General features: G+C 37.3%; 1 protein-coding gene across 1 annotated transcript in view; it reads left to right on the forward strand.

Moving 5' to 3' along the window:
- The window catches only part of PRKG2 (protein kinase cGMP-dependent 2), a 96,019-nt gene that overhangs the window by 18,046 nt on the left and 62,281 nt on the right, over positions 1-15,692 (forward strand). The window contains exon 3 of the mRNA XM_002912477.4: positions 12,997-13,163. Coding sequence (XP_002912523.1) covers positions 12,997-13,163 — 167 coding nt within the window. The remainder of the gene's footprint in view (positions 1-12,996; positions 13,164-15,692) is intronic.

Raw genomic sequence — 15,692 nt, forward strand, 5'->3', positions numbered from 1 at the left:
ATTTCCTTGCTAGATTCACAGGAAAGGGTATAGTAGAAACAGTATAGTCAAGAAAACAGTGTCCTTTTTCTCCGTGCTTGTTTGATCAAAGGGAAGCATCACCACTGACCTTCGTCTCCTAATAAGCAGCACAGTCCGCTTGCCCGGAAGCCTCCCCTTTTCTTTCTGGAAGCCTGAGCAGCTCCACTCCGGTCACCTGGCTTTTTCTAGGGTTTAAACTGCAATGGAATTCTCAAGAAAGGGAACATATCTAAAGCCAAGGATAAAGATTTTCAGTTTTTAGACTCTTTTTGGAAGTACCTTCTCTGTGACAGATATGTTTCTTGTATTTATCCTTTGATTAAAAGTGTTCCCTTTTCTTAAAGTCTCATTTGAAAATGGTTTGTCTCCTCCCTTCCATCTGGACTCTACTCCAAATTATTTGCTATTCATAGATATTTTAGTGCAGTCTTGTTGGACAGGTTTTTGTGAGGTGTTTTTATTTTGTTTTGTATTAGATATCTAGCCAAGAATAGCCAGAGGATATCTTGTATATAATTCAGAACAAAATGCAAGCGATCAGGAACTCTCAGTGTCCATTTAAACCTTTCAGGAATATATGTTTATCATGTCCAATTAATTTTAACTGGTAAACTTCAAGCAGCAGTTTGGGTCCTCTTTTGGGGGTTTATAGATCAAGCTCTGGGAAATAGGAAGGAAAGAAAGTTCTAGAGCTTCTTTCCAGATCAGATGAGAAAAAGGTAGGTAAAAGTGGACAAGATACTACCTGAAATTTCTTGGAAATAGAAACTCAAGGACACCCAGGTGTATTAGTTTCTCTTGCTGTGCGATAAGCCACCACGAACCTAGCAGCTTGGAACAACGCATATTTGTTATCTCAGAGTTTCTGTGGGTTAGGAGTTTAGGCACAACGATTAGATCATCTGCTCAGGGTTTCACAAGACTGTAGTCAAAGAGTCAGCTGGCTGTGTCCCTTCCTAGAGCTTTCTAATGGAAGAAGGCTTCCTCCAAGCTCAGTGATTATTGGCAGAATTCAGTTCCTTGTGGTTATAGGACTGAGCTCCCCATTTTCTTGCTGGCTGTCTGCAGAGGCTGCTCGCAGCTCCTGGTGGCTGCCCAGAGTTCCTAGTCATAGTCTTGCTCCCAGGTCTGTCCACAACGCGGCAGCTTACTTCTTCGAGGCCAGTTGGAGAATCTTTTTACAGTTGATTAAGATGAAATCTTATATTAAACACGTGGGGTGACCCTCCCATCACTCTTGACATTTTCTGTTGGCAAGGAGCAAAACACAAGTTCCATCTCTCTCAAGGTTGGCGATTATACAGGAGCTTGACACCAGGGATTGGAGATCATGGAGCCGTCTTAGAATTCTGCTCACTACACCAGGCCCTTTTGCTTTTCTGTTGTGAGATTCTCTGGCTAAGGATGTTGGCCGTGCTGAAGGTGTAAAGCCATATGTAAAAAAGTCCAGAGGGCTTGTACACGTGTGTTCATAGCAGCATGTTGTGAGCTATTTATAGTAGCCAAAATGTGGAAACAACCCAAATGTCCACTGATGGATGAATGGGTAAACAAAATACAGTATATACATACAATGAGATATTATTCAGCCTCAAGAAAGGAAGGAAATTCCTTCTTTTTCATAGTACAATATGAATGAACCTTGAGGCTATCATGTCACATGAGTAAGTCAGACCCAAAATGACAAATATTGCATTAATCCATTTATGTGACATACCTAATCCAATTTGTAGAGACATAAAGCAGAATTGGAGGTTGCCAGGGGCTGGGAAGAGCAGAGAATGGGAGTTATTGTTTAATGGGTTGAAATTTAGTTCGGGAAGATGAAAAAGGTTCTGTAGATGAATGGTGGTGATGGTTGAAACACAATGAGAATATACTTAATGCCACTACACTATACCCTTAAAAATGGTTAACATGGTATAGTTTATAAATGTGTATTTTACCACAATTAAAAAAAAAATCCAGAGTCCTGGGGCTGACTGGACAGCATTGTCCCCAATGTGCTAGGCTATGTTTCAAGTTCTATATGGTTTCCTGGGAAGAGGGAGAGAGGAATAATGATTTTCTCATTTTTGTGTTTATTTGTAATATTGCAGAGGAGAATAAGATATGGAAAACTCCTGCAACAGACATTAATTGATTATTGTTAACTAATCAATCACTGTTAATGATAGTAATTGATTAATTGCTCTACGAGCCTTCAATGGAGGCTTGTTTCCAGTGCAGTGGGGTTAAAGAGGAAAAGGACAACTTCAAGCTCCCTGCATTTTCTTGTTTACAGCTGTAATTCTTACCCTTAAGTGCACATTGTAATCACCTGGGAAGTATTTAAAAATACTGATGCTTGAGGTTTAACCACCAGGGAGTCTTATGAAATTGGTTTGAGGTGAGCGCCCTGGGCGTCAGGATTTATAGACTCTCCCCAGAGGATCGTAATGTGCAGGGACGACAATTGGGAGCCGGTATTTTGTTATAGAGACAGGCTTCCCTAGAGCTGACTCCAGAAATGCTCAGTTTGACAATTTAAGGGCAATACTCATTACAGACTTTTCAGGGAACCATTTACCATTTCTAGCTAATTACCATGCAGCACAATGACGGTCATGCATATCATTGAGTGTGTCAGATTAACTTCCTTGTAAATTTTGGTTGTTTTCAACATTTCATTATTAAAGTCTGTTCTTGGATGCTCATGGGAATAGGATCATGTGCAAACATTTAAGAAAGGGAGAGAGAAGTCTTTGTTGTGAGCAAGAAGTAACAGTAAACATGTTTAAATTACAACCGTATTTAATTACATGGGCAATAGGGTGAGAGAGCGGACAGGGGAAAGTCATGCTCATTTTCTGATTACGCATGGAATGATCCCATCGTTCTCATGCTAGTTTCTCAAATTATAAACTTGTGCATTTATCAGGTTTTTTTCTTGTTGGTTTATTGCTCAAAAGATATTTGGGAGCAGGAAATAAAGAGATGCTTATTTTGCTTGTTATCTGTGGCTTGTTTACCAAGTAGCTGACATTTCTCATCTCCATTCTTGTCTCTGTACCCATAATTTTTAAACTTGGAGAAAGAATTTGAATGTACATTAGCATTCTTAATCTTGTTGAATTTCTCTTGGGTGCCAGGTGCGCTAGTAGATTTTAGGTCCTAAGAGGATGAAGAAAGCATGGCCACACAGTTGGAGATCACAGTGTCTTGGGGAAACGAAAATGTATTGCAGTCTTGTGTGATTCGTATTCTAAGAGTTAGGCATACAGAGGAAGGAGGGAGTGTACTTTGCTTGGTGGGATCGGGGAAAGCTTCATGGAAAAGATAATCTTGAGCTGGGTTTTGAAGGACGAATGGCTGGCAGGGAGACAGGGTGTCCTGGTACATTTGGGGACTTGTAAGTAGTTCAGTGGGCCTGTGGGTGCTCTGAGCACCGGCAGGCCGAACAGGTGGCGAGGCTGGATTGTCAAGAGTTTGACCACCATTGAGAAGGGGTCTCCCTAAATAAAATCAAGGCAGGTCTTAAGTATAGTTTTTAGGGCTGTTTTGACTTAAAGGTTTTCAAGTTGCTGGTAACTTGCTGACTTAGAAGAAAAATTGTTGTCCTGTAGGTAATATATTTTATGTGCAGGGCACTGTTTATACTGTGAACTCATTAAATTGTCATAGAAATGACCTGTGAACTGTGTTTACTGTAATTTTACAGCTGAGAAAACTCGAGATTAAGTTACTTGCCCAGGGTTCCACAGTTCATAAGGGGCAGAATTAGGAATTAAACCCTGGCATTGCAGGGCGTCTGGGTGGCTCAGTCGTTAAGCATCTGCCTTCGGCTCAGGGCGTGACCCCGACGTTCTGGGATAGAGCCCCGCATCAGGCTCCTCCGCTGGGAGCCTGCTTCTTCCTCTCCCACTCCCCCTGCTTGTGTTCCCTCTCTCACTGGCTGTCTCTCTCTGTCAAATAAATAAATAAAATCTTAAAAAAAAAAAAAACCAAACCCTGACATTGCGGCTCCAGATATTGTGCCCTTGACAAATACGCTTTACAATATGCTTTCTATCTGTATATATAATTAAGCTATGAAACGCCACACAAGTTGCATGGCCTCAACCTCTATGCTCACAAGAAATCCTTGAGAGATAAGAAAAAAGGCAGAGGCACTGGCCCCTGCTTGCGCTGAGCCTTGTACAAAGAAGATCGCAGGATATGTGCTATTGCCCAGCAAGAGCGAAGAGTGAGAACACAGGCCTCTAAAATTCAGGACCAGAGAAGGAAGATGTAGGAGCCTTCATAACAAGAACTGTTGGTGGACTTCGACCAGTTAAACTGCCTGAAGCAAATTAGAGGGCAGAAATGTATTGCTTCCAAGAATGTGGGTTATGTAAGCGGCGATGTAAAAGGATTACAGGAAGATCACTGATGCTGCTGCTGATGGGCGTAAATTTGAGATCCAGCCTGGCGGGAGGACTTTGAGCCGAGCTGAGTGTCTTGGCAGTGCCTCTTTGTTTCTCCCTGGTTTCTGAACTTTCCCATTCCACGCTCCCTGCTCCACCCCGCCCCCCCCCCTGCAAAAAAACATGCAGCGACAACCCCCATTGCCAACTACTACTGCCATTTTTAAAGTATTTACTGGCACCTTATCTTAGTTAATGTGCATAATATTCCTATGAAGTAGATATGATTACTATGCTCTATTTCCAGAGCAGAAGTCTGAGATTCAGAAAGGTTCAGTGACTTGTCCAAGGTGACACCACTATGCTGTGGCAGAGCTGAGGTTTGAACCTAGGATTTTCTGACTCCAAAGCCATTTACGCATTTTATTTTTTTAAATGAACTTTTCATTGAAGTACACAAATCATAAAGTGAACAAGCCCATGTAACCACCAAACAGACCAGATAATAGAACATTCCCAGTGCCTCAGCGCCTCTTTCTGCCTTCTAATCTCTACCCATTATCTACCTCAAAAGTAACCAGTGTCTGTGCTAGGATTATCACAGATTGCTTTTTGCCTATTTTTAAATTCTTTTTAAGATTTTATTTATTTATTTGAGAAAGAGAGCATGCACGAGTTGGGGGGAGGTGCAGAGGGGGAGGGAGAAGCAGACTCCCCACTGAGCAGGGAGCTGTAAGTGGGGCTTGATCCCAGGACCCGGAGATCATGACCTGAGCCAAAGGCAGATGCTTATTTGACTGAGCCACCCAGGCGCCCCATTTTTTTTTTTTTGAATTGTATTTTGATGGATTTATAGAGTATGTACTCTACCTAAGTTTAGCTTGTTTGGTTTATATAGCGAGACTCACTTGTGTTATTGTATGTGGCAGTAAATTATTATTAATTAATTATAGTTGCTGTGTAGTATTTATTGGGTGGTTATACCACAGTTTACCAATTCTACTATTGTTGGACACTTGGTTGATTTGGGTATTTAGCAATTTTGAGTAAGGCTGCCATGAACATTTTTGCATCTCTCTCTCTGTATATATCTATCTGTATCTGTATCTATCTATGCATACTCACTATGTCATGTATATGATTTATGATGGTTGTATACCTAGGAGAGGAATTGTTGGGTAGTACATTTTATGTAAGTTCACATTTAATATAGATTGCCACGAAATTTTCCAAAGTAGTTGAACAAATATATACTCCCACCAGTAACCTATGAGAATTAAATTACTCTACATGCTCCGGGGCATTTGGCATTGAGAGTTTTTTTTTCATTTTAGCATTCTGGTGTGTACGTTGTGATATCTGGTTATGGTTTTGGTTATCTTTTCCTTGACAATAAGGATGAACCATTTTAGAAGTATGTATTTTCCATTGATGTCTGTTTTTCCCTATAGCTCTGTAGTACAACTATTGCCTTAAATTAAGTTTCTATGTATATGTAGGTGGATTTTAGACTTTCTACTCTGTTCCAAAGGTCTTTTTGTTCATTCTTGTGCTGTGAGTATATTCTCTTAATTATTTTGATGTATAGTAATTCTTGATATCCATTATTTTAAGTCTTCCAACTGTGTTATTGTTCTTCAATGTTGTGATGGCTATTCTTGGGCCTTTTTATGACCAAGAATTTTAGAATCAGCTTGTTAATTTTCATAAATTTTTTAAAAGAATTTTGAATGGGATTTTATTGAAACTGATCAATTTGAGTAGCATTGACATCATTAAAAAATTTAGTCTTCCCACCCACAACTGTGGTATATGCGTCCATTTCTTTCTTTCATTTCTCTTAAAATTCTGTACTTCTCTCTGTAAAGGTCTTACACACTTTGTTAGATATAATCTTGTATAGTTGAGGTTTTGTTATCTTTTTAAAGTAATGTAATTTAAAAATAATCATTTTTAATTATTTGATGCTGGGATATAGAAATATAATTGAATTTGTTTGGAGACCTTGTATCCAGTTGTCGAAATCAGTCGTTAATTTTGATAGTTTTACCTGTACATCCCTTTGAATCTTTCACTTACATAACATGTCTTTAGAAAGAATGGCAGGTTTATTTCTTCTTTTCCTATGTTTACATCTTTGATATTTTTTCTTTTTTTCTCTTTGTGTTTATTTTTTTTCTCACCTTATTACACTTGCTCTGACTCCTGGTTCAGGGTCAGATTGAAATGTCTCATTTATGATACTTGGGGGAAAGCTTTCAATATTTTACCATGTGATATAATGCTTTCTGTTTTTGATTTGTTCTATATATCATCTTTTATTGGATTAATGAAATTCCATTCCAGTCTATTCCTAATTTGCTAAGAGCTTTTTTAAAATTTAGAAATCATATACAGGTGTTTCATTTTATCAAATACTTTTTCTGCATCCAATAAGACTTTTCTATTTTTTTAATCTTTTATTCTTTTCATGTGTTAATCACATTAATTTTTCTTTCTTGTGATATGAGTTTTGTTATCAGGCTATTCTTATACTCTAAAGTAAGTTGAGAAGAATTCTTTTTTATTTTCCAAAAAAGATTATGTAAAATTAATGTTATTTTTTCCTTAAGTGTCTGGAAAACTTAATGGTAGGATCTAGAATTCCTTTTGTGAGACCGTTTTTATTTTTTGTCCAATTTTCCTAATTGCTAATCACTTTCTTACTGCTTCTTTTGTCATATATGGTTTGTTTTATTTTTCTAGGAAGCTTTTCACTTCATCTAAATTTTCAAGAGTTGGCTATACTATATCCACTCATTTCTTTTTATATCTGTAATATCTACAGATATAAATTTTTTATATCTGTAATATCTACAGATATAAATATTTTTAATATTGATAATTATTCTCTCTGCCTCCTTGTCTTACCAAGAATTCCTCAGCTTTATGTCTTCCTAAAGAAAATATTTAGGGCCGTGTTGATTATCTTCATTGTACTTTTTTTTTTTCTATTTTCTATTTTCTGCTTTCATTTTATTGTTTATTTCCTTCTCCCTTTTTTGAACTCATTCTGCTTTTCTTTTTCTAGCACTTATTTGATTTTATCTTCTTCTTTCCTAATATATCTATTTGATAGTGTAAATTTCCCTCTTAGCATGATTTATGTACATCTCACAAGTTTTGGTATGTTACATTTTTATCATTTATTTCAAAATACCATTTGATTTTCCTTATGATTTGATCATTGATCAATGGGCAATTTAGAAATGTATTGTTTGGGGGGCGCCTGGGCGGCGCAGTCCTTAAGCGTCTGCCTTCAGCTCAGGGCGTGATCCAGGCGTTCTGGGATTGAGCCCCACATCAGGCTCCTTTGCTAGGAGCCTGCTTCTTCCTCTCCCCCTCCCCCTGCTTGTGTTCCCTCTCTGGCTGGCTGGCTCTCTCTGTCAAATAAATAAATAAATAAAATCTTAAAAAAAAAAGAAATGTATTGTTTGGGGCACCTGGGTGGCTGAGTTGGTTAAGCGTCTGACTCTTGATTTCGGCTCAGGTCATGATCTCAGGGTCATGAGATCAAGCCCTGCGTTCTGCTCCATGCTGAGTGCGGAGCCTGTTTGAGATTCTCTCTCTCCCTGTCCCTCTGCCCTCCCCCTACAGCCAGTCTCATGCACCAGTGCTCTCTCTAAAAAAAAAAAGAAAACTAAAAAATAAAAAAAGAAATAATTCTACTGTTCGAAGAACATACTCTGTATTGTTGAGACGTGCTTTATGGCTCACCATATCGTCAATATTCATGAAGGTTTTTGTGTACTTGACAAGAATGTGTATTCTGAATTTGTTGAACGCAATCATTTATTTTATTTTACTTTATTTTATTTTTAGAGAGGGAGGTGGGGAGGGGCAGAGGAAGAGGGAGAAAGAGAATCCAAAGCAGTCTCGCAGTCCTGAGATCATGACCTGAGCTGAAAGCAGGAGTTGGACACTTAACCAACTGAGTCCCCACGTGCCCCAAATACAATCTTTTAAAATATCAATGAGGTCAAGGAATTAAGTTTGATAGTCAGCTGTTTAAAACTATATTCTAACTAATTTATGTCTGTTTGTTCTGTTAGTTACTTAAAGGGATGTAATAAAATTTCCCCAAACAATTGTGGATTAGTTTGTTCTTTTATTTTTGTCAATGTTTTCTATATCTTGATGCTATTTAATTGATTGCATATGCATTTCGAATACTTATATTTCCTGATCACATCAATATGAAATAGCCCTCTTTATTTCTAGAATTGTGTTTTTCATTAAAGTCTACTTTCCTATATCAAGAAACATTTTCTTTATAATTGGTGTTTATATAGTATAAAGATTCCTTTCTACCTCCTTACTTCCAACCTTTCCATATCCTTATCTTTAAGGAATGCTTCTTATAAGTAACACACATTTCATATTTCCTTTTTATTTTATTTTTCAATCTGAAGGTCTTTTTAGAAATTCCAGTATTTAGTATATTTATCTTTAATATAAATACAAATATTTGCACATGAACATATTACTATTTGTTTCATATTTGTTTCACTTTTTGGGTTTCTTTTCCTCTATTTTCTTGACATTTTCTAGGATTAATTAAATGCGTGTTATTCCATTTTCTTTTCTGTTAGCTTTCTAGTTAAACATTCTTTGGCTCATCTTATAAGGGTTACCCTAAATTATAACATGATTCCTTAATTTATTTATTTCTAATATAGATTAATGCTTTTATCACTTCTTGGACCTTAAATTATGTTTAGTGCCATCCCCCCTGCCTCACATCTTGACTATTGTTCTCAAACATTTTATTTATCAAACATTTTAAAATCCACAAGGTATTGCTATTACTCTTTTATAAAGATGAGCTTCCTTTAGTCATCCGCATATTTACTTTTTCCATTGTTCTTTCTTCATTCTAGCATCTGTTAGTTTCCATCTGGAATCATTTTCTGTTTGTCTGGAGCTCTCCACTGTTATGAGTCTATTGCCAATGGAATGACATTTTGAAATGTATTCGTTTTGCTTTTATTTTTGAAGGCTATTTTCACTGGGTAAAGAGAGTGGAAATAGGCACTAAAAGCTCTTTGGAGATATCCCATTGTCTTCTGGCTTCTGTTATTTCAGTTGAGGTGTAAGTCAGTCATATTGTTGGTCATTTGAGGTGATGTGTCTTTTCTCCAACTGCATTGTAGATTTTCCCCTTTCTGTTTGGTTTTCAGTAATTTGATTATGATGGTCCTAGATATGATTTTCTTAGGATATGGTTATATGAAAGTCTGTATCTGATACCTACAATATATTGATCTGTTAGGTCTGTTTCTATTGTCTTTTCTTCTCTTGGTCTCCAGTCATTTGGTCTTTTATCTTGGTATGCCTGATGTCATACCAGATACTCTTTAGGGAGAAACTCTAGAGAAAATTTGCATCTGTAGATTTTGTGAACATCTTACAGAAAACACTTACCTTTGCCTGTGGCAGGCAGTCAGGCTAGGAGCAAATTATTTTAACCAAAATAGGAATTTGTCATTTTGAAGTTAATGTTCAGTCTTTTCCAGAGCTAGCCTCTCTTGTACTGGTGCTTACTCACAGGTTGCAGCCCTACAGATGTCCCCGTATGAAATCCTGTTTGTTTACCAGGATTCTTCCTTCATGGTGTGCCTTGAACATTAACTTTGGTCTTTCTAATCCTTTGAGACTTCCAAAACTCTGTTCAGCGCTGGGTTCAAATCAGCAAATGCCTTGAAGGGAAAAGCAGAGGTGAATGTCAAGCTCATATCCTCTTGTTGATCGTGGCTTTTCAGGCTGTTGTTATGTTGATAGGTCTCCAGTGCTTTCAAACATATTTGTAAATACATACTTTAATTAGCTTTTAAAGTTGTATTGTGCGAGCGGGGAGAGTTGTTCTGATAACAGCTGGTCTATCATAGTTGTAGAAGGAGTGAAAGTCACTGCTGTATGCTGCCTCTTAGAGAATTCAAGAGAAGACCCAGTCCTTTAAGATTTATAATCTAGTTTGTAGAAAAAGTCATCGAGAGAACTCTTTTCTAATAGTAGAATATTATTATAAAGTTACACACTAAATTAAGTTAAAAGGATTTGGGAACTCTTTGAGGCCATGGACCATGCTTAACTAATTTTTATGTCCTAAGTAAATGTTTGATAAAATTTGTTGAATTGAATAGACATGAATACAGTACTCTAGGAGTTTAGAATAGACTGAAAGGATTGTGTGAGCTACAGCGTCGACGCACGGTTGACTAGATCATAAAGGGAGAATTATAAGGTTTAAACTGATTGAAGGAAGAAGAAATTAAGTTAGAGGAGAAAACAGGGACTAAGCCTAAAGATAAAGCTGGCAGGCATGGGAGACAATGAGGATACCAGCCTATCTGAAGCCAAGGATTTGTTTTAGGAAGTAAGTACTGGATGGGTGGAGTGGAGTCATATGGTGGGAAATGGTCAATACCAGATTGTAGGCTCTTGCTTTTCTTCTATGGGCAAAAGGGTTTTCAAACTACTTCCATGGAATGTTCATAGAAGTTAAGCCAAAAGAAGAAATAAATAAAAAGACATTGAGGTTTGGAAACATTGGTTTAAGAGATTTGTTTACTGGAAGATTTCTTTGAACTCTGAAAGTATGCATTGTGAATTTGCAAAATTGTTCAAACTCAGCACACTTTTGCTTATAAAGGAAGAGCACTTCTTGGAACGTATTTTGGGAAATTAGGCTATGTGGGCATTGATGAAACACTAGCTGGAATGTTAGGAGAACATAAAAGCCCATGAAAGCTGGGGCTTTTTTGGCATTGTTCACAGTTTTAGTGCTTGTTCTGAGAAGAACATGTAGCCAAAGTATTTTCACGGTTTATATTAATTGAATGAATTATTATTGGCTTTCGCAGATGAGGTAAAAATGAGATCAGGATGAAGTCAGGTTTTAGCAAGAATAATCTGATAATAAAAGATAGAACAGACTACAGGGGAAGGAGGCTAGAAGCTGAAATGCTAAAAAGAAGCTATTAATGTCCAGACCTAAATTTTTTTCTTAGACTGTGGTGACATCCTTGAAAAGGGAAACTAGACCCTTGAAATGGGTAACAGTGATTTTTTGTAAAGGGAAATGACAAGATTTGGTGATAGACTAGTGGCAGGAGGAAGTAAGTTCTCAAGGCACTCAGAGTTTGTGTAGCTCTGAGGAGAGGGAGTCATTGTAGGACTGAAGGAATTTCTTCATTCTGTTTTCTTCACATAGCCTGATGGGTGGGGTCATGAAGGAAGTATCCAATCTGTGAGATTTTACTTTACGTTTGGGAACTTTCTGTGTAGAAAAATATCACAAGTCGTAAAACAGTAAAGCTAGTGGTGGGAAAGAGTTTGAATGAAAGATACAGAAAAATCCAATTTTTAGAAATCACGCTGAGTTTGACTGAAAGCAAATATGTTGTGCAGAGATTCTGACCTAGCCCACAAGGCCACTTTTCTGCCAGCTCAATAATTCTATGATAGCTACATGTAAAGTATGTTAATTAAAACTTTTGAAATTTATGGTAATAAGATTGGGTAATTATTTTGAGCTACTTCTTTTCCAAAAGAAAACAGAATGTTGGAGGGCAATGAACAAGAGAGCCTTGGATTTGGGGAATGAATAGGTTATGAGACTGGAAATATATGTTTTTTCTAGTCTAGATATACTGAGGGTCAAAACCTGGGTGAACCCAGTCTATCACCATCACCTTCTTTTTTTTTTTTTTTTTTTAAGATTTTTTTTTTTTTTTCGACAGAGAANGAGACAGCCAGTGAGAGAGGGAACACAAGCAGGGGGAGTGGGAGAGGAAGAAGCAGGCTCATAATAGAAGCCTGATGTGGGGCTCGATCCTATAACGCCAGGATCACGCCCTGAGCCGAAGGCAGACGCTTAACCGCTATGCCACCCAGGCGCCCCTATCACCATCACCTTCTGTTTCTGATCGAACCTAGCAAGTCCCAAGGAGCTGTCTTCTTCAGCTCAGGAGAGGCAATAGATGTACAGTCTTCAGACTCACAGACTTAGATTTAAATCCTAGGGGGATTAACTTGCTTCTTACTTTTTAGTCTATTTATCCAGAAAGTAGGAATAGTAATTTTCTCACAGGATAGCGGTGAAGATTAAATAAAATATAACTGCTACTATAGGCATTATGCATGCAAATATATATGAAAAAATGAATACCGTGTGGTACTCTCTTAAATACCAGATTTTCTTTCCATCCAAAAAATCATGTCTCCATTACTATTACTAATATTAATATTATTTATATGTATCTAGAGAGCTTGAGAGATGCTATATTTGTGATGATGACAGCAAAGAGTGATAATAAAATTGATGTAATGTCAATTACAGAAAACTATTCAAAAATATTTTCAAAGATTTTACCTGTGAAGTATGGTAGTTATAAGGGTCAGTGTTGGTGGGGCTAGAAAAAAAATTTGTCCCTCCCAGAAAAGTTGTAAGTACATAGGTGGTAATATCAGGAATCTAAATGAAATAAATCTAAATAGCACAACACGGTTTTTGTTAACGTAACTTTCCACCTCTTTTCCATTATGCCAGTGAGAAGAAGCTCATTACAGACGCCCTTAATAAAAATCAATTTCTAAAGAGACTGGATCCTCAGCAGATCAAAGACATGGTGGAATGCATGTATGGGAGAAACTACCAGCAAGGGAGTTACATTATTAAGCAAGGAGAACCAGGAAACCATATTTTTGTGCTAGCAGGTGGGTTTAACAGATTTTTCCAGTTATCGTATAATAAATACTTTGCCTATTGTCTTATGATTTTTGGCAAACATTTATAAAAATGCAAAACCAGTTGCTCTGTTCATATAAAACGTAACTGATTTGAGTTCATGAAATAGTAACATTGTTGATCTAATCATACTGGTGGTAGTAATATTTACTGAATGCTTTTTATATGTCAGCCACCCTATTGAGCACTTAATGGAGAGATCTCATTTCATCTTCTCGCCAACTCTGTTAGGCAAGTGCTGTTATCTCCATATTACTAACGTAGATTTTGTCACAGAGAAGTTAAGTAACTTAGGAAAGGCCACGAAGCTCCTGAGTGGTGGAGGTAGAATACGAATGTAGACAGTCTGACTTGAGTCCATACTTTTAATCACAGTGCCACTCACTCAACAGCTGCAAAAAGGTGTTTCTATTCAAAATACCACTGGTTATGTTGACATTTTTAGGTTGTTGTAGGAGGATAAAGAAAAGGTTTTTTTTTTTTTTATGATTCTGTGAAATATTTTGGTTATATATGAATGACTTCAAAAGATAATTTAGGTATATGTAAGCAACATATGAATCAAATAGAAAGCCTTAAGATTGGTGTTTTTAGAACCCTTTAAATGGTTTTCTACATATATGTTTATAGGAACATGTTTATATGCTGGATAGATAGGCAAAGGATTTCTTAAATACATATCAAATGCATGCCTAACAGTGGTACTCAAAAAATGGTATTAGATACAGAAGCAAGACATTAGCTGAACAAGGCATATGCTTATTGAACACCTTGTCAAATTCTGAATCCCCCACGTTTTGAGTCTTAGGGAGAAAGTTAAAGTGGCTTACCCAGATGGAGTGGTAAACTGAGATTCGCTGTGACCTTTTTTTTTCTACTGTTAGTTCCTGGCAATCTAAGAATGCTTTTATGATCCTTGTTTCCTTAGGGCCTTAGGTATGGGGCAGAAGTTGCCTATCCAAAAAAATTAATAAACATATATTACTCTATTTATACTGCATGAAAGATTGTTTTCATATACTTTGATTCTTCAGACATGCTAGTTTCATAAATATTGGTGTTTATTTGCCATAAACATCTTTGTAGACACCCTTGAAATTATACAGTCATTCTCAAGTAATTATTCTACCCAGGAAGTGAATTATAGTCTGAATTTAGCCAGCCTTCAAGTTTTTAGGGACGGACGATCTAGAGCAATTTCCTCCTCTTTCAGCTTTTCTCTTGGCCATTTCACTTCTACGTTAGCAACACCAGAAGTTCTGACAAGAAAAGATAGATCGGGGGCGCCTGGGTGGCACAGCAGTTGAGCATTTGCCTTCAGCTCAGGGCGTGATCCCAGTGTTATGGGATCGAGCCCCACATCAGGCTCCTCCGCTATGAACCTGCTTCTTCCTCTCCCACTCCCCCTGCTTGTGTTCCCTCTCTCGCTGGTCTCTATCTCTGTCGAATAAATAAATAAAATCTTTAAAAAAAAATCGTTAACTCAACAAATTTTTTATGGAACCTGCTAGGAAAGGATGAGAAACTCATGTCAGCCCATCTTGTTCCTTGCCAGTGACTCTGATGAAGGGCGAGGGCAGAGAAGAGTTAGAACAGAAGCCAGCATCAATACAGTCATTGAAATCAGGCTACAGCTCACATGGCAATGAAAAGTGGTCAGTTTCTTCTTTGAATTAATTACGGTGTTATCTAAGCACTGACTTGCCTGATGTAATTGATTGAGCAAATTAATTAAAAATCTCCCCTTATAATGTATGGCATGAGTAGCCTATAATAAAAGCATATTTTGCTTAAACTTTTGATATTCCATATAATTCTTCAGTATTGCACAAGTACCATGAGTCACAGTCAATTAGGAAAAAACTTGAAATGCATGACGATCCATGATATCAATTTAAGAGTACCACTAAATTGTTTCAATGGAATAGAATTTAATTGTAATGAGAAATTATTAAATTTTGTATTATATCTGTAGGATTTGGAGCCAAAACAGAGTTTATTTCTTACAACAATTTCAGTTCTATCAGAATAAGTATCTTTTGTGTTTCGTCCACGCTGTTTCTCTGGCTGCTGGACCAGTTTCTAGTACAACACGGGTTCTCAAACCCAATTTGGTGAACGGATGGCTGGAGAGAGGTGACCCAGAGCTGTTTAGTGGTGAATTAGGAGAAGGAAAGAATAATTCTTCACAGGAAAGAATAACCCCACCATTTTTCTTCCTCTATGAATGTAGGTGTTTTTTGCATAGACTGTTAGGTAAGGTTTTATTTGCACTTTAAAGGGAAAGGAGAAGAGAATCAGCAGGGCAAAAGAATTGTGAGGAGTTTTCCTGACCTGCTGTCTTTCTCTTCCCCCAACTGTTGCTTAGATAAAGATTAATGTCAGGCACTCGTTCTCATTTTCATAAGACTTAACTTTTTTTAGAGCAGTTTTAGGTTTGCAACAAAATTGAGAGGGAGATACAGGGATTTTTCCATACTCTCCTGTCCCCACACATG

This window comes from Ailuropoda melanoleuca, chromosome 11 (genome assembly GCF_002007445.2).
Source record: "Ailuropoda melanoleuca isolate Jingjing chromosome 11, ASM200744v2, whole genome shotgun sequence".
NCBI classification, from domain to species: Eukaryota; Metazoa; Chordata; class Mammalia; order Carnivora; family Ursidae; genus Ailuropoda; species Ailuropoda melanoleuca.